Raw genomic sequence first — 18,498 nt, 5'->3', positions numbered from 1 at the left:
ACAGTACTCTGAAAAAGGAGATTAAAGAGGATATCAGAAAATGGAAAGAAATTCCATTTTTAATTAAAAAAAACCAGGCAACTGAAATGAATAGATACTTCTCAGAAAAAGAAGTACAAATAAATAGCCAATAAATACATTAAAAACTGTTCAATGTGTCTGGCCCTTAGAGATAGAAATGAAAGGAGCACTAAGAGTCTACCTTACTCCAGAAAGAATGGCAATCATCAAGAAATCAAATAATCCTCTTCCAGCTGGAACTATGGAGGATGTAGAAGAGAAGAAAAAGAAGGTTCCTGCTGTGGCATAAAACCTTAAGAAAAAGCAAAGCCATTTTGCAGAGTTGAAGGTACAGCGCCTGAGAAAGAAGTTTGTCCAGAAGACACTTTGCAAGGTGAGGAGAAAGCTCATCTATAAGAAAGTCAGGCACTATCATAAGGAGTACAGACAGATGTACAGAACTGAGATCTGAATGGCTAGAAAGGCGAGAAAAGCTGGCAACTTCTATGTCCCTGCCCAGCCCAAACTGGCATTTGTCATCCAGATCAGGGGTATCAGTGGTGTGAGCTCAAAGGTCCACAAGGTGTTGCAGCTTCTTTGCCTTCGCCAAATCTTCAGTGGTACCTTCATTAAGCTCAACGAGGCTTCAATTAACATGCTGAGAATTGTGGAGCCATACATTGCATGGGGCACCCAAACCTGAAGTCAGTGAATGAACTAATATACAAGCGTGGCTATGGCAAAAGCAGTAAGAAGAGAATTGCCTTGACAGATAATTCGTTGATTGCTCGATCTCTTGGTAAAGACGGTATCATCTGCATGGAGGATCTGATTCATGAGATCTACACTGTTGGAAAACACTTCAAAGAGGCAAATAACTTTCTGTGGCCATTCAAGTTATCATCTCCACAAGATGGAATGAAGAAAACGACCACTCATTTTGTGGAAGGTGGAGATGCTGGAAATAGGGAAGACCAGATCAACAGGCTTATTAGAAGGATGAACTAAGGTATGTACCATGGTATTTTTATGATTTGGTCAGTTAATAAAATATCTGCTACCAAAAGAAAGAAAGAAAGAAAGAAAGAAAGAAAGAAAGAAAGAAAGAAAGAAAGAAAGAAAGAGGAGAGAGAGGGAGGGAGAAAAGGAGGGAGAGAGAAAGAAAAGAGGGAGGGAGGGAGGGAGAGAAGGAGGGAGAGAGAGATCAAATAATAACAAATACTACAGAGGCTGCCAATAAAGGAACTTTTCTTTACTGTTGGTGGGAATGTAAACTAGTATAACCATCACAGAAATCAGTATGGAGATTCCTCAAAAACTAAAAAGAAAAATTCCATTTAAAGTAGCTTTTCCCTCCTCCTTTACATCTCTTCCTGAAAGGGTTAAAGACATCATATGATAGTGATACCCATGTTTATAGCACTACAACTTATAAGACCTTAATGGTGGAAACAGCCTATAAATCCATCAGTAGAATAGGCAAAAAAAAAATGTGGCAATTTATACACAACTATACACTCTGCTGTAATGAATAATAAATGAGTCATCGTAAGAAAATGGATTCACTTTGAGACCATAATGTTAAACGAAATGAAACAGACACACCAGTTTTAACACCTCATGGTTTCTCTTATGTGAGAAACCTGAAGCATGCATGACTAAAGAGCAAAATAAAGCGAGAAAATACTACATAGTGAGCTGGATCTTTTGCAAATGGGAAGGAGACCAAGAGACAGAGGAAGAGCTTTGGGAGAAGCACGGAGGGAGATGAAAAAAAGGATTAAGATGTACTATATACATGTACTAGCTCTGCATTAGGAATGCCATCACCATATACCGAAATGCATACCAATAAAAAGAAATGCATATGGAAGATGAGGGTATATATTTAGAGTTATTCAAATTAGACTAATTTTAATTAAATTCAAAATTAGAAAAATAAAAAATAAAACAGTATTGTTTACTCTGAAAAATTCAAGACATTTCTTAACCAGCTAGAATTCTACAAATGTCCTTAATATTGGAAAGAAATAAATCCCATGTCTTTTCCATCTTTGGACCTCAAAACATTCCTTCACTGAGTTAGGCATCAGAATGTCAGAGTGTGTAGAATCTGTGTGAATGCTGGTTATTGAAGAACTAATAAAGCGAGTCTTGTTTGTGGAACAGCTGTTGGCTTCATTGTTCTTGTGTCACATATTAGAAAGAACTGGTATGCTGGTGGAATGTGACCTCACTGGGTAGCTTCGTCATGCCTGAAACACTGCCTGAATAATCTATTTTCATCATGTACCACGGAGGAAATGGGAAAATAAAACCAACATAACACAAGACCCCAAAAAACTGTCAGAAAACAGTACTACTGCTTAAAATCACTTGTAAGAAATGTTTCTTAATATTCAAGATTCTAGAGTTGAAGAATAATGTTTTACTCAATTTATTAACCTGCAGTATATAGTACATCTCCTCAAAATAATTTCAGAGTCCAAATAACTTTCAGGATATTTTTCAAAAGGTGTTTTGTACACACACCGCTTCAATAATGACTACAAAATTATAGGTGCAATTCATTGCTTTTTGAGCTAGCTAATGCCTCCAGTTTGGTCATTTATAAATTGTTTTCATTTGAAAAATGGCTTTCAGTCTTTCCTGACCATTATTCTAGCAAGAAACACATCTTACATTGCAAGCCAGTATAGATACACACAAATATGCGCAAGTACTGAGGTTTTACAATACAAACTTTTCCCTACTATTGTTAAAAGTCCTCAAACAGTTACTTTTAAAAAACAAACAAACAAACAAACAAACAAACAAACAGTATCTGTGATATGTTGGTAAAGACTCAATTCCTATCATGAGTCACAATTTTCAGTATCACTGCATCAGATGATGAAAACCTAATGTAACACTCATGCATACTGTGAACACAGGTCAGCACTGTGTTTCTTTGTGAACAAATGGCTTTCCCCAGGGTTCCTCCTAAGCCCCCACATTCTGCTGCTTTTCACTGGCAGCTTCGAGTCCTACTAAAGGCAGGTGGGAGTGGGCAGGTCAGCAGGAGGACTGAAGAACAGTCAGGCCCCTAAGGCCCTGCTGCCTCCCTTGGCCTGCTCTGACCTGTGGAGCAGGTCTTGCTACTCAGGGTCTGTCCTGCTTTGCTTTCACACTTAATCTTCATTGTTATTCTTTACCTTGTGCATACAAACACACACAAACACACACACACACACACACACACACACACACACACACACAGAGTAAAGTGAAATAAAATTCCACTGGGTAAACAAGAACAATATGGAAGTTATTTTGAGGTTTTAAACTTCTAGTCAATATTGTACTATGCTCTGTCATACTCAAACTGTTGGGGATTTGTTATATAGATTTTCAACATACCTTTAAGTACTCCCACAATGGAAACTGGACTAATGAAAAAGGAATCTGGAAGTAGAGAATAAAAAAAATACTCATATTAGAAAAACCATTGTTTACCTAGAGGCATTATCATAATAAGACCTATAATTACTTAACACATACACATACACACACATAGAAACTCACAGGTAAGCATACACACTAAAAAAAAAAAAAAAAAAAAAAGTAAATCATAACTGTAAACTGTAGATCCACAACTTGTGGAGCCCAAGCACATAAAATGATGCTGTGCTTCTCAGTGAAGTGCAAAGACTTGACCTTTTCTACTTTGGAGTTAGGGCTTCTCCCCAGCTTAGTGCTTAAAGAATTAGGATTTAAAAACAAAATAAAACAAAAGGTGGAGGAGGGAGTGTGGAGGGATAAAGAGCGGAAAGGGGCAGCCCACAGAGAGCAGGAAGGGAACACAAGGTGAGGAAGACAGGAGGGGAAGAAAGAAAAGGCCAGTGGAGAGGAACAGGAAGGGTGAAAAGAGGAGGGAGGAAGAGTGAGAAGGGGAGAGAGGAAGAAGGGGATAGAAAAGAGAGAAGAGTAAAGAAAAGGAGAAAGGGAAGAGGAGGGAAAGGAAAGGAGAGGGAGAGAACAGGAAGAAGGTAGGAGTATGTACGCAGAGGGCATGGAGGGAAGAGCGAACAGGGACAGAGCCACTGGCGAGAATACGTCAAGCATGAGGACTCCAGGACACAGCAGCCTGGCCTGGAGTTGGAGGCTGGAGGAGCAGTCGCCACACAGATGGGGCCTGACTCCTCACAGAGGCCCAGGGCCATTGTGAGAGGTCATCACAGACTTATACAGGAAGTAACTACAGTGAGCCGTCTGACAACACAAGCTAAAATTATTAGGTCTTTCTCGTTCTATGCCACTGACTCCTCTTAACGCCAGTGTAAGGCAGCCAGTACTGTTACTGCCCTCTCTCTCTAGGACCTGAGCAGCCATAAAACATGCCTGAAGACGTTGGTATTCATACAGCACCAAAGAGAAAGCTAACAGTATCTCTCTAAATACAAATTCACTCAGAGTACAATGGATTTGCTATTCAATTTTCTGAAATTCTAAAAAAGCCTTTGTATTTCGTAAAAAACAAAGGACTGAACTGCAGCAGACTCGCTGTCAGCTTAGTAATCCATCTAGTTACCGTCCACTGGCCAGGGTCTGTGCTGGCACTGACAGCGCCTTCAGCATGCCAGGGCCACAGTACCCTTATGTACAGTCATATGAAGAGCTCTTACCTCCAACAGAATTAAGGGCATTACGTTATTTCTGAAATATTGATATGTATTTAGAAATTTAAAGTCAGGCACCATCTCTGACAGTCCAACAACTGCCCTGAGTACAGCAGCACCCACAGCAAGAAAACCTTTCTTTCAGAAGTGTATTATACTTTATATCTCGACATCCTCCTAGAGCTTCATGGGGTTACAGGCAGGGCCCTCAGAAGGTGAGTGGGTTGCTGAGGCACTGTACCCCACCTGCTGTGAGGAGGTGGGGCCTGGCTAGAGCCTGGGCTGCTGTGCAGAGTGGAAGGCTAAGTCTGGCTCTTCCCCTGGCTCTCTGCTTCTGTCAGCATGATATAAAGTTTCTCCTCTGTGATGCTACTCTGCCATGAGCCAGACAAGCAGGAGCTGAAACTTCTACAAACTGTAAGCCCAAGTACACTTCTCCTCCTGTAAATTATAGTTGTCGGGTATCGTGCACTCATGGATCAGAAAAGCAACTAAGACAAGGTGTCAGTGAGATGAAAACGATGCCAACAGCCTGGATTAATACAGCCAACTATGATCTCAGAAAACTCTGACCTCGTCATACATGAGCAGATTCCCACTGTGAATGTCAAAAGTCCCACATGAGGAATTAAATTTAGATTAGATTTTCTTTTTTTTTCTTCCTTGGTCACCAAAAAACATGAAATCACCTGACACTGGCCATTCTGAAACTAAACAGATGTATTTCTAATTAAGTTGACAAAACTGCAAATCTGATGATATAATAGGCTTCTAAAACTTTTTCTAAGTTTTAAAAAATGTTATGATAAAATACATCCAAGAGATAGATCATGTTTTCTTCTCTCTCAAAAGTTAATATACCACATTTAATAAGACTGTAAATATTATATATATGCATATATATATATATATGATGAAAAAAGCATTACAATGTATTGGGATGATTTTTGCTAGAATATTCATGTCTTAACCCATAAAACTGCACTAAATGTTACCTGAACTTATTTGATATTGCTATTAGATTCTGAATTCGGTGGAGGAACATTTGATCAATTTTCTTCTATTGAAAGTTATTAGACTGTTCCTTCAGTTTAAATAATTTAAAAATTGCATATTTGGAATGGCCAAACTATTCCACTGGTTATTTATTTTAAAAAGTAAGCCAACAGTAAATCCTAGTATTACACTCAAACAAGATGAACTGACAGTTTAAGGAAATTAAATGTACTGTAAATGTTTAAATAATCACATTTATTTCTGGCTTCTAGGAATGAAATACCATTTATAAGATAAATTCTTGATGTGTGAAAAATTTTTCCTATGTTCAAGTCAAAACTGTGTTGCACACTTGTCGTTCACTTTCCAAAGTGGCAAGTACAGAAATGTGTCCCTCACATGTGGAAGGCAGCCTGCCAGCAATCACAGCTATGCCGTTCCACGAACACTTCTCCCCACAGTGGGGAATGCAGCCTTCAGAGAGTTACAAAATGGCTCACTGTTGTGACCTATTTAATGCCTGCATGTAAGATGTTTTGTTTCAATAAGGCCATTAAGACCCAGGGCACTAATAAGTGAGTGGCAGCAAAGGCGGCTACCATCAAAGGGGCAAGAGGTAAGGGAAGACCTGCTACAAGTCAACACAGCAACTTCTACAGCACAGTACATGTGAGGACGCAGGCAGAGGAAATAAAATGAAATCTGGGTGTCGCAATCAGGGGCAGCAAGTGCTGGGCATCACTAATAGCATCACCATTACTAACTGTAAGCATGCTTTATCTATCATTAACTACCAGACCTGAATTATGCATAAAGCTAATCAATATTTCCAACTCTGTGATATAGAAATAACTATCTGTACCTTTGTGGTCCTTTAATAAATAGAGAAGTGATTTGTAATGTAGCTGAGAGGATGTGAAGTTACTATTTCTAATGTAACACTGACCTCTAAAACTCTACATTTCAATGAAAGATCACATCAGAACACGAATTCATTCTTTAAAATAAATAAAATTTGACTGGAAGCTGCAATGAATGCAATATGAGTGTCCCAAGAAGCTTAAAGAACTAGGAAGTACATTTAAAAAGCTGTGAAAGTTATCACATTTGGCATAAATAATACTACAGCACTGATTGCTTAAAATTAAAAAAGGATGTGCAAGACCTCAAATCACAAGGTATTTGAAGCACTGCATGGAAAAGGTAGCTCTGCCACTGAGGTGTAGGTCCAGGTACCAGCGCATTCCAAGTTCAACCATCTCCACAAGTGATCTGTGAATGACCACCTGGGTGACTCTTCTCGAAGAAGGAGCAACTGCCTCCATTTTAGCTGAACTTGACCCCATTTCCAGGTCTTGATGTGAACAGAGCTGTCTAGGACTTTTCCTTATCCCTTCAGCTGGCTTTAAGCAATGCAGCTAAGCCCAGGTGAGGTGCTGACGTACAGTCTTTGAAGCAAAGACAACAGGGCAGTGTTTTCCCCGACTCTTGTTGCTCCCAAATAAAACATGTGTGAACCAGCAGGATGGAAAGCTATATTCCACACAAGCCTCGAGATAACAGGATATGACTTCCCAAGATATAAAAGGCTACATACACACCAGAGCTGAAGCACGACCCCTAAAAGGGCATATACTGCCTCAATTGTGTTATGCAGGTTATTCTTTCCACACACCCTTCTCTCTGCATACTGCAGAGGTACTATCATGCCTCCCACCTAGCCCAGCTCAGAGCACTTATGTGTGTCCCACAATTCTCACAGTCACTCATCCTCAAATCACTCCCTTCTTCATAAAGTAATAAAATCTGGGTTTGGTCCTGGGCCTTCATTCAGGTTAGCCATCATTGTAGCCAGACTCAGGACCCCCTTGATTCCCCACCATTTTGGATAGATACATTATTGTCTTTCTTTATGTTGTGAGTTGCACTGGGAATGGGAGATTGGAATTAATTCGTAGGAATCCAATAACTTCCATGGGATTACAATTACAGAATTCCTGGGCTGTGATGAGGACTGGGAGGGGCTCTCTATACTAGTCACAGCAAGTCTCTCCTTTGTTGCATCAATTTCCAAATTCCTATTTTGATTTAAGGTTCTCCATTCTAGTGCCCCATGGATAGCAATGCCTTTTCCCATCCAACCCCAGTGGTAACCAGGACAAATGGAGAAGTATAAAAATTTGCCCCAAAGTAACTACCATTCCTTTTTTTGACGTTTACAGGTGCTGAGGATTGAACCCAGGCATTTCACAATGAGCTACAACTCCAGTCCTTTTTTATTTTGAGAGAGGGTATCACTAAGTTGCTATGTTTCCTAGGCAGTGTTTGAATGTGTGATCCTTTGTCTCAGCCTCCCAGAGTGCTAGGATTACAGATCTGCATCATTATGCCCGGTCAAAGTGACTATTATTCTTTAAAAAATCAAAAATACATATGAGAACTATTCAAAGCTAGTCTGCTTTTATTTGATGTCTCACTAAATATTTTCAATAGTGAATACATTTTGCTTGTGTGTATGTGTGAGAGAGAGGGAGAAAGAGAGAGAGTGAGAGAGAGGGAGGGAGGGAGGGAGGGAGAGAGGGAGGGAAACAGGGAGACAGGGAGACAGACAGGGAGACAGACAGGGAGACAGACAGGGAGACAGGGAGACAGACAGACTCACAATAACCTAAAAATAAAAAGAGTTGGAGGTCTCACACTTGCAAACAGACAACTGACTGACTGAATGACTGGGGACTGAACCCAGGGCTGCCATACCACCGGGTTATATCTTGTTATTTTTCATTTCAGACAGGATCTTGATAAGTTGCGCAGTTGTAATAGCAACTTTCCATCCTCCTGCCGCAGCCTCCCACAAGTGATGAGAATACAGCTGTGTACTTAAAAAAAAAAAAAAAAAAAAAAATTCGACAACTACAGTACAATCTATTTATGTGCAGTGCACATAGGGAAAAGAATGTTTATCTAATAAAAGAAACTTAAAAGGGGAAATACTGAAAGTGAATTACTTCTTAGGTCCATAAGATACACAAAAATTCCTGTAACATGTTTCCAAAGACAGCACAATATAGACCTAAAAGAAACAAAACCTATGGCCCTGTGCCCAGGTTGCGTTGAGACGGTGACTGAGAATGGGTGTGGTGGTGTGTGCTTGTAATCCCACTGCTTGGAAGGCAGAAAACAAGAAGATCAGTATGAATATGATCTGTGTAGTGAGACTCTGTAGACCCTGTCCTAAATACATAAATAAAAAAGAAAAGAAACAAATCCTAATAGGAAAAACAGATGAAAGTGACTGCCAGGTAAATCTTTTATACTGCAAGGGCCAAACACTAAGGGTACCACCAATTACTACCTCAGTTCATAAAACACAGGAAGGACTCAATACACTGTACATAAGTATGATAAGATTTTCCTCTTTCTGCATTCTTCAGAATCATCATGGTAATTTTACCTAGGTGGAAGTAGCTCCAGTCTATCAATTTATATGCCAGTATGTAGGTTTCATAATGCTATTTTGTAATGAATATAATGGCAAGGCCAAAATTAGTCTTCACTAGTACTTCATTCTACTTCTAAAACCCAAAAGTAAGTGTCACTATTTCAGTGCAATCAGGCAATTATGATTCTCTACATAAATGTGTGTGTGTATACATATATAGCTCTGTGTGTGTGTGTGTGTGTTCAGGCATGTATCAACAGAATTTCTAAATACCAGCTGCTGAAAAACTATATATTAAGAACCAGTTTTACTTATAATAGCATTGCAATAACACAATTACTTAAGATTAACAAAAGACCTGTAGGATCCTTGCACTAAAGGTTTTAAAGCATCATTAATAGAAATTAAACATAATCTAAATAGGGAGAATATGCTATTTAGGACTAGAAAAGTCAATGTTTCTAAGATTTCAATTTTCCCCCAAATACCTTTTAATCTGAATACATTCTCAACCATAATCCCAGCACTTTCTTCTTTTTTACAAAACATATACTGACAAGCTGAATCTAACAGTTACATGAAATGTGAAATACCTGGGATGGCTACAACAATCATAAAAAATTACAAAGGTAGAGTCCTAACAATATTTAATTTTAAGATTTCTATAAAACTCTAGTAAGCAGGGTAATGATCAAAACAACATGTATAGACAAATCAATGGGAAAGAAGAACATTCAAAAAAAGTATTTTCTATAAACAGGATTAGAACGACTATCCGTACGTGTAAGATGGCGCTCATAAGCATAAAAGCAATGATGGATACATCATACACCTAAACATAAAAACTAAACCTACATAGCTTGCAAAAGAAAATATGTTGGTGACATGAGATAAGAAGAAATTTCTCAGACAAGAAGCAAACCCCATAAAATTTAGAAGTTACATATGATCAAAGTTTAAAACTTGTGCTCATCAAAAAGTACTATTCAGAAAAATCCCAAAGGTATATTTTATAAACACAGAAAAACCTACCCTGAAAATCACAGGGAATTATAAGGGACTCACAATAACCTAAAAATAAAAAGAGTTGGAGGTCTCGTACTTGCAGATTTCAGCAATTACTGAAAAGCTACAAGGAGCAAAGTAGTTTGGTAGTAGCATTAAGACACATATACAGATCAACAGGATACAAAGAGGAGCCTGGAAATATCACAAATACATTGCTAAGTAGTTTTCAACAATGATACCAAGACCATTCAACAGAGGAAAGAAAAACCTGATACTCAAATGCAAAGGAATGAAGTCCAGGCAAAGTAACTGTCATTTGTAGTTTGGGACATATCTTCTCATCTATCTCAACACACTTAGCTTTCAGTTTCTGGATTAAACATTAGTACACAAGAAGTTCCAAAATTTAGTTTCCTAAGCAATAAATTAGAGATACGTTCATGTTGATTAATTTAATCTTTCTGAATCCAGCATAATATATCACTATCCCTTATTAATGGCTTATTTCCAAGTTTTCCTTTAATACACTATTTTAAAAATCATTTTAGACACACCATAGACTATAAACATGTTATTTATGAACATACCTAACAACATGGTAAGCTAATACCCTAACATTTATAATTCTTAAGAAATGTCCAGACTTTTCAGCCAGAACCGCCATCTTCCAGTAATTTGCCAAAATGACTAACACAAAGGGCAAGAGGAGGGGAACCTGGTACATGTTTTTCAGGCCTTTTAGAAAACATGGGGTTATTCCTTTGGTCACATATATGTGAATCTACAAAAAGGGTGATATTGTAGTCATCAAAGGAATGGGTACTGTGCAAAAAGGAATGCCTCACAAGTGTTACCATGGCAAAACGGGAAGAGTCTACAACGTTACCCAGAATGCTGTTGGCATTTTTGTGAACAAGCAAGTTAAGGGCAAGATACCTGCAGAGAGGATTAATGTGTGTATTGAACATATTAAACACTCAAAAATTCATGATAGATTTCTGAAATGTGTCAAGGAAAATGATCAGAAGAAGGAAGCCAAAGAGAAAGGTACCTGGGTTTAACTGAAGCGCCAGCCTGCCCCTCCCAGAGAAGCACACTTTGCGAGGACCAATGGAAAGGAACCTGAGTGGTTGGAACCTATTCCCTATGAATTCATGGCATAAACTGGGGTGTTGCTCTGCCATTCAGTACCTAATTGGCAGCTTAAGTGTTCTAGGTCCTATGTAAAAATAAAATCATCCTGTGTTGTAAGGGAGGTTTTCTTAGTTGAATAGGTATGTGGTGCCTTCTTACCTCAGAAATATTTGCAACAGATTTTCACTGTACCTAGTAATTGTGCCTAGCTTTTACTATGCAGTATTTTCTTGCTGAAAGATGTTGCTGAGGTATTATGCAGGTATATACCCCAAAATTCAAATATTTTATAAAACATTTATATTGGCTTGAAGATTCTGTAAATCATTATGGGGAAAAGATGTATCAAAATAAATGGAAGTCACTTCAGAAACAAACAGTCTATTTCAGTTAAATAAACTGTTTAAAGCAAAGAAAAGAAAATGTCTAGTATTAACATTCAGGTATATTAAACTTTTAGGTCTCAAGTTTAATCAGTCAAAATGAAAACCACAAAATACTCCATTTGATACTAACTGACTCTACAGCTAATATTCAATACTTACTTTAAGACATGATCCTACATCTGGAAGCCTAAAAGTGCAATTTGGCATGACAAATTACCAACCTATGTCTGTCTGAGCAAAATACAGAATGAGTGCCCCTAATTCAAAAATTTGACATCTGCAATGCTGGAAAATCAAGAGATTTTTTGAATGCAGACATGATGCTACAAGTGGAAAATTCCACACCTGACCTCATGTGATGGGTCACAGTCAAAACACAGGTGCAGTACAAAAACTGCATAAAATTGCCTTCAGGCTATGTGCATATGATGAATTTCATGTTCAGACATGGGTCCTATCCCAAAGATATCTTGTTATGAATATGCAAATATTTCAAAATTCAAAAACACTCTGGTTCCAAGCATTTCAAAAAAGGAGTACTCAACCTGTACAAACATTTCACAAGCACATACGTGTTGTACCCAACATTTAAAATCTAAGAAACAACTATTTCTGTCAGTTGGAGCAATTCTTAAAAAACAAAACCATAGAAAGAGCTCTTTAAAAATTTACTAGTATAGGGGCTGAAGCTTCAGCTCACAGGTAGAATGTGGGTTTACCATGTGGCAAAGCCCCAGTTCAATTCCCAGCATCCACCTATAAAAATATCTGTTAATCTATAAGAAAATACACACAACATAATACACACACACACACACATATACAACAACTCCTTTGGCTATTCATTTATTTTCACTAGCTTTTGGAAGGAAATGTGAATCACAATTCTCAAAATAACCACATAGCAAATTAGGATGAGTCTTGCTAAGGAAACCTGAAAATTCCTTCTTGTGCATAATAAGTAAATAAAATTCATTTGCAGTTCTTTGCATGGTGATTAACAGTACATTAAGCAGTGCTGCTGTAAGTCCTCCAGAAAACAGCAAGGAGACAGTTAAAGGCAGTGCTTGAGACTCAGAAATTCTAAAATGAGTATTTTTTCCTGTCAAGATGGCAGAGCATTTGCACAGAGTGAGGAAATAGATGTTTCCAGTTGCAATTTGCAAGCAAATTTAATCCTGGACAAAGTACAAGTAGGCTGTTTTAAGACTTTTCCTGTAGTTGAGAATGGCCTTACCAGTACAGTTGATTTTTCCACATACGACTCTTCTTCCTTCTAGCTGCACATTTTAGCATTGGTTTATTTAGAAAGCAACAAAGAGGGCAGGAGAAGAAAAAAGTGGTGATGGGAGCAAAGAAGGAAGACAGCAAGCCTGATGAGCTCAGGCAAGTGCAAGTATCTGGCTTACTTCTCATCACATGCAGCATTTTGGATAAGAGAATGTGCAATAAATATTTAGTGCCCAAGTGAATGCAGTAAAGGCCAAACAGGAAGAAAGAAAGTAAGGCTGGTGGCAGAATCCAGGTACAACACAGGTCTCCTGGCTCTGGATGTTCCTTCCACTTAACTAATGATATACAAATATTTGCTAGAATAATGTTTTAAGAGCAAATAAGAAAAAGAAGTCAATGTTAATTATATACAAGAGGAAAAATATATGAAAACAAATCCCATTCGTTATATTTGTTAGTTAAGCCAGCAGGCTAGATAACATGCACATACACATGTTTCAGAAAATACCAGCTTGGGAACCCACTCCTTGACACATTCTCACAGGCTTGCACTACTGGTGATATAGCATAACTGTTCCATTGGTACCTTGTACCATCCCATGGGACTGTCCCTTGCTGCCCAATGGGATAGTCACATGTGTACCTTTGGTGGTTCAGAGCCACCCAGCAGCGAGACATAATTTACAGTCAGGTCATGAACATGCTAAATGTGTTTCCAGTTAACTTTGTGATAGAAAACAACATTAAAGCCCAGGCACTGAGATCTATACATGTACTTCCAGAAGAATAATTCTGGATAGAGTTTACAGCATGAGATAAATTAGATAACCTACCTCACGACGCTGCCTTACTTGTGTTGTAGATTGGGACTCATCTGACAAGTTGCAAATACTCTACCACAAATAATGATTGGCTGCCCCTAATTACAAACAGTAGTTCATGAATATCAGCCAATGAAGAGATAAGTCAGGAAAGACAAACTACAGAACTAAGCATGGTGGTATGTCTACGCCTACGATACCATCTACTGGAAAGGCTGAGGCAGGAGATCACAAGTTCAAAGTCGGCCTGGGCAACTTAGCAAGACCATGTCTCAAAAGTAAAACATAAAAGAGGTAGGATGTAGCTCAATGGTTGACCACTCACCTACCATGCACATCAAAGTCTTTAGTTCATTCTCTAGTATACTTAAACAAAACAAAAAACACTACTGAGCTGGGTGGAGACTTCAAAAGACTATAGAAGGCAGGTGTGGTGGTACACTCCTATAATCCTACACTCAGGAGGCTGAGTTAGGGGAACTCAGATTATATAATGAGATATAACGCACATCCATCACTATTAAGGGAATGAGAAAGTGAAGGAAAAAAAAAAGCCAGACCCAAGAAAAGCCCAGGAGATGCTAACATGAACTTACCTCCTTTTACATCCACTGCCCTTTTATTTATTTTTTCCCATGATTTTATTGAGAAACAAATAGTAATGAGGCAGTTTCAAATCAAATTGGTAGGACAGTTTCAATAATTACCACATTGCAATCTCTCTTCCTAGTGGTTATTTGCTGTACAAGATGCAGACATGATATCCTATTTACAAACACTATTACAACAAATCCCTCTATTCATTAAGAGAATGTAACTATGCATCTATTCTAACCATTTTGAATACACAGATACAAAGTGAACATTCATCTGTATCCCCTTTTTTGTTTAGCTCCATTATCTGAATATTATAGGTGTGTGAACTCAGCAAAATATTTCAAAAGAGTCCAGTAGTCCATAATAGTATTGGGTCTGTCGCTTGACTGGTAATGTCAGAGGTTGTTGACCTGAGTCCCCTACAGCTCAATATAACAGCATGGCTTTACTTTTTTTTCCCATAATTTTATTGAGAAATAAATAGCAATGAGACAGTTTCAAACCAAATTGGTAGGTCAGTTTCAATAATTAAAACATTGCATACATTCTTCCTAGTGGTTAATTGCTGTAGAAGATGCGGACATTATGTCCTATTTACAAACACTATTAGAACAAATCCCTCTATTCATTAAGAGAATGTAACTATATATCTATCCTAACCATTTTGAATACAAAGATACAAAATGGACATTCATCTGTATCCCCTTTTGTTAAGTTCCATTATTTGAATATTATAGGTGTGTAAACTCAGCAAAATAGTCTACAAGAGTTCAGTAGTCCATAATAGTATTGGGTCTTCTGCTTCACTGGCAATGTCAGAAATTGTTAACCTGAGTCCCCTACAGCTCAACATAACACCATGGCTTTACATCTTATACTTCATTTTTCTGCTGGATGGTTAAGACCAAGGTAAAGCAGGACCTATGCAACAAGAGTTGCAGCTTTTGGGTCTGATAAGGTCAGTGAAATCCCCTCAGAATTTATCCTGAGATCTTGTACCTCACATTGTAGAACCTTTGTCAGTGTCAGCCATGTGGATGAGTCACGGCCATTGCTTGGCCAATGTGCTCTCTGTGAAAACCTGAGAGAGTGTTTTCTCTCCATGTGACTCTCCTTAGGCACACTCTACATCATCGATCACTTTCCTCTTTGGCCCCATAATCTTTTTGATCAGAAAACTGGGGACACTACCGAGGTATGTGACTTTACAGTACAAGTTCTCATATGTCCTGAGTCTTAATTGACCTTGGAAGGCTAGGGCTAAAATGTTGGCTTTCCTTGTGGCCCTCCTTTTTCTCTAATTTTGGTCTGCAAACTTAGGTTGTTAACCATCCAGAAGACAAGCTTATTGTTATTACCATACAACCTAGGCTGTTAAGCTTAACCTCACTATCTGTCTGAATATCAAACATCTTAGGCATAACATGGAACAGGTATTTTTCATCAAGTATTGATATGTTGAACTTTAAGTCCCTACAGAATATGATGAAAAAACATTTAAAAATTAGAATATATTTTTTAAAATAGGCATAAAGAATTATATACTTCTTATGTTTACACATAAGTCCAAAAATATAACCATATACAACCTTGAAGCAGGACAGTCCCACAATATTCCTTTTCCTGTCTCTTGCCTTCATTCACCACCCCCTTCTTTTTGAACAATCATCTACCTGAGAGACAGCACAGCAGCAACTGGCATGTCATGACAAGCAGCCCATATTCAGAAGACCAGAATGACAGGCACTCCAAGCATGAAACTACTATTACAGATTACCATCAGCAGTGCATTGCTTATTTCACAGGTATCAGTATATATAGTTAGTCAGAGGGAGAATCTTTCTAATTAACTGCTAGATTCAAAAATCTAAAAATATGGAACGCTTCACGAATTTGCGTGTCATCCTTGCGCAGGGGCCATGCTAATCTTCTCTGTATCATTCCTATTTTAGTATATGTGCTGCTGAAGCAAGCACTCCACTGCCCTTTTAAAGCTATCTGCTGAGAAAGACTGCAGGTCAGAAGCCTGCAAAGAACAAAACAGAGGGGAAACACACCAAAAGAGCTCCTTTAATTACAGAGAACTAGAATATATGGGTTTTTCTATGTTCCAGGTCTAGGCAGGTGGTCAGAACCCAGAAACAAGGAGTATTCGTTAATGGATCTAAGATAAAACCTGGCTCACAGGCACCTGGTGATCCATAGGTGGGGGCAGCATATCTTTATTTCCTGGAACCAACGAAGGCAAGTGCAGAGTGGAGTCCCAGAAAGTTCATGGAAACATGACAACACTTAAGTCTAAGCATCCAGAAAGACAATGATCACTCGGAATGAAGGGAGAAGAGGCTTGCCTAGCTAAAAAATAGAAAACAAAGTTAGGCAGATTTAACCAAAATACAAAAAAGCTTTCCTGCATTGAAGAACACAATTCCCCAAATGAACACTATAGCAGGTTAAATGAAAGAAAAAAGGGATCACGGTAGAGATTCAAATTTGTGGTCTGGAAGATCAAATGGAAAAAGAAAAGTAGAGAAATAAAAATAATGACAGAAGATAAAAGATGAGAGACCTGAAGAACAGATCTAGAGAGATGATTAGCTGTCCCACCAGAGGAAAGATAAAAAGACAGAGGAGAGGCAGTGATAAAACATGCAAGATATTTGTTTGGACCAAAGGAAGACCTTCCTTCATCTGCAGGTAGAAGAGCTTACTTCATTCTAGAACATATTCTCCCAAACTTTTGAACTCTACAAGTCACAAACTTATGCAAGTCAAAAGAACATAATTTACAGAAGGGAAAGCTTGGGGAGGCACCAGACTTCTCATCCATACCACAGAAGCCAGAACAATGGCTCTCACAGATCACTGGATGGCAATGCCCACACACTACGCCTATCATCTGCTCAGAAAAGCAGATATGCCTAACTACGGAGGAGCAGTACTACCCACACAGAAGAACTCTGATCAGAGAATAAATGAGTCAGACCTGTGATGTACCCCTCTATGCACAGATACTCCAGGGTATTATGGCTAGAGGATCACTGAAGTCCCGAAGTTTGACAACAGCTCGGCAACATAAGACTACAAGGTTCTATTTCCAAAGCAATCAAACAAACAAATGAATGATTTATAAGAAAAACCTCTAAGGAAGGATGTAAGAGAAAAATAATAGTATGAAATAAGCCTTGTACATGCTCATATTCGCTTTCTCTGTATATACATATTTCATACATCTGTAGGTGTTTCATTGGATTCACTGGCTAGAACAAAGTACGAACACTTCCATTCTAATTATAAATCTAATTTTGGGAAACCATTTCTAATTGCAAAGGTCAGTCTCTTAGCACAAAAGCAATTCATTTCAAAGGTGCTAAAATGCAAAAGAAAGGCCGGGGAGAAGGCTCAGTGGAATAAGCACTTCCCTGGCAAGCGCAAGGGTTTGAGTTCAATCCCCAGTTCCGCAAAAAAAAAAAAAAAGAAGCCTTTTAAGCCAGACACAGTGGTGTATATCTGTAATCTCTGCATACTGGCAGACTAAAGACCAACAGAGCCACAACTTCCAAGCCCAGCTTGGGCAATTTAGTAAAGAGAGACTCTGTCTCAAGAACTACAAAAAAAGGCGCAGGATGTAGGTCAGTGTACAGGCTCTAGCTACAATCTCTAGTACTACAAAAATATTTAAATTATGAAAAATGGTCATTTTATTATATATTTTTAATTTGAATGAGTAATGATGCATCACATAAAACATTCTAAATAAGAAATCTTAAAATAAAAAAGATGTACAGGAGAGTAGCTATTAAGAACTGAACTGGAAGTACTGGACTGTCTCAGGAATATGGAAGAATTCGGAGAAGGGATAATCATATTTGGAGCAAAAATATCCTAAATTTCTGAGCTGAGAGTGAGGGAGTAGAAAAGGAAAGTGAAACTACTATGAAAGCCTCACCTTACTATGAAGCCTGCAGGCAAGAAATACAAGGGACCCAATTACATAGAAAAGTCAAGTTGGGAGGATTTTCACAGATACTTTATTTTAAAATAATGAATAACATGTAAGTGCTTCTAATTATAAGAACAGAGAAAATAAAGGTATCACTAGTGTAATGAAAATGTATGGAATGCCCAAAGTGATAAACATTTTTTTTTAATTTTTATTTATTTATTTGAGAGAGAGAGAGAGAGAGAGAGAGAGAGAGAGAGAGAGAGAGAGAGAGAGAGAG

General features: G+C 38.2%; 1 protein-coding gene and 1 non-coding gene across 4 annotated transcripts in view; both read right to left on the bottom strand.

Moving 5' to 3' along the window:
- Nucleotides 1–18,498, bottom strand: part of Slc25a26 (solute carrier family 25 member 26) — a 159,317-nt gene that overhangs the window by 24,897 nt on the left and 115,922 nt on the right. For 2 of the 3 annotated variants that reach the window (XM_004629481.3, XM_023713342.1), the window contains one exon: nucleotides 3,400–3,444. The exons of the other annotated variant lie outside the window; for it this stretch is intronic. In XM_004629481.3, the coding sequence (XP_004629538.2) occupies nucleotides 3,400–3,444 (45 nt within the window). The remainder of the gene's footprint in view (nucleotides 1–3,399; nucleotides 3,445–18,498) is intronic. 3 annotated transcript variants of the gene reach the window in all.
- LOC111816345 lies at nucleotides 16,145–16,251 on the bottom strand. Its single transcript, XR_002820760.1, has one exon. It is a non-coding gene; the product is annotated as a U6 spliceosomal RNA (small nuclear RNA).

Source organism: Octodon degus, unplaced genomic scaffold (genome assembly GCF_000260255.1).
Source record: "Octodon degus isolate 3935 unplaced genomic scaffold, OctDeg1.0 scaffold00030, whole genome shotgun sequence".
NCBI lineage: Eukaryota > Metazoa > Chordata > Mammalia > Rodentia > Octodontidae > Octodon > Octodon degus.
This window is presented reverse-complemented; position numbering and strand designations above follow the sequence as displayed.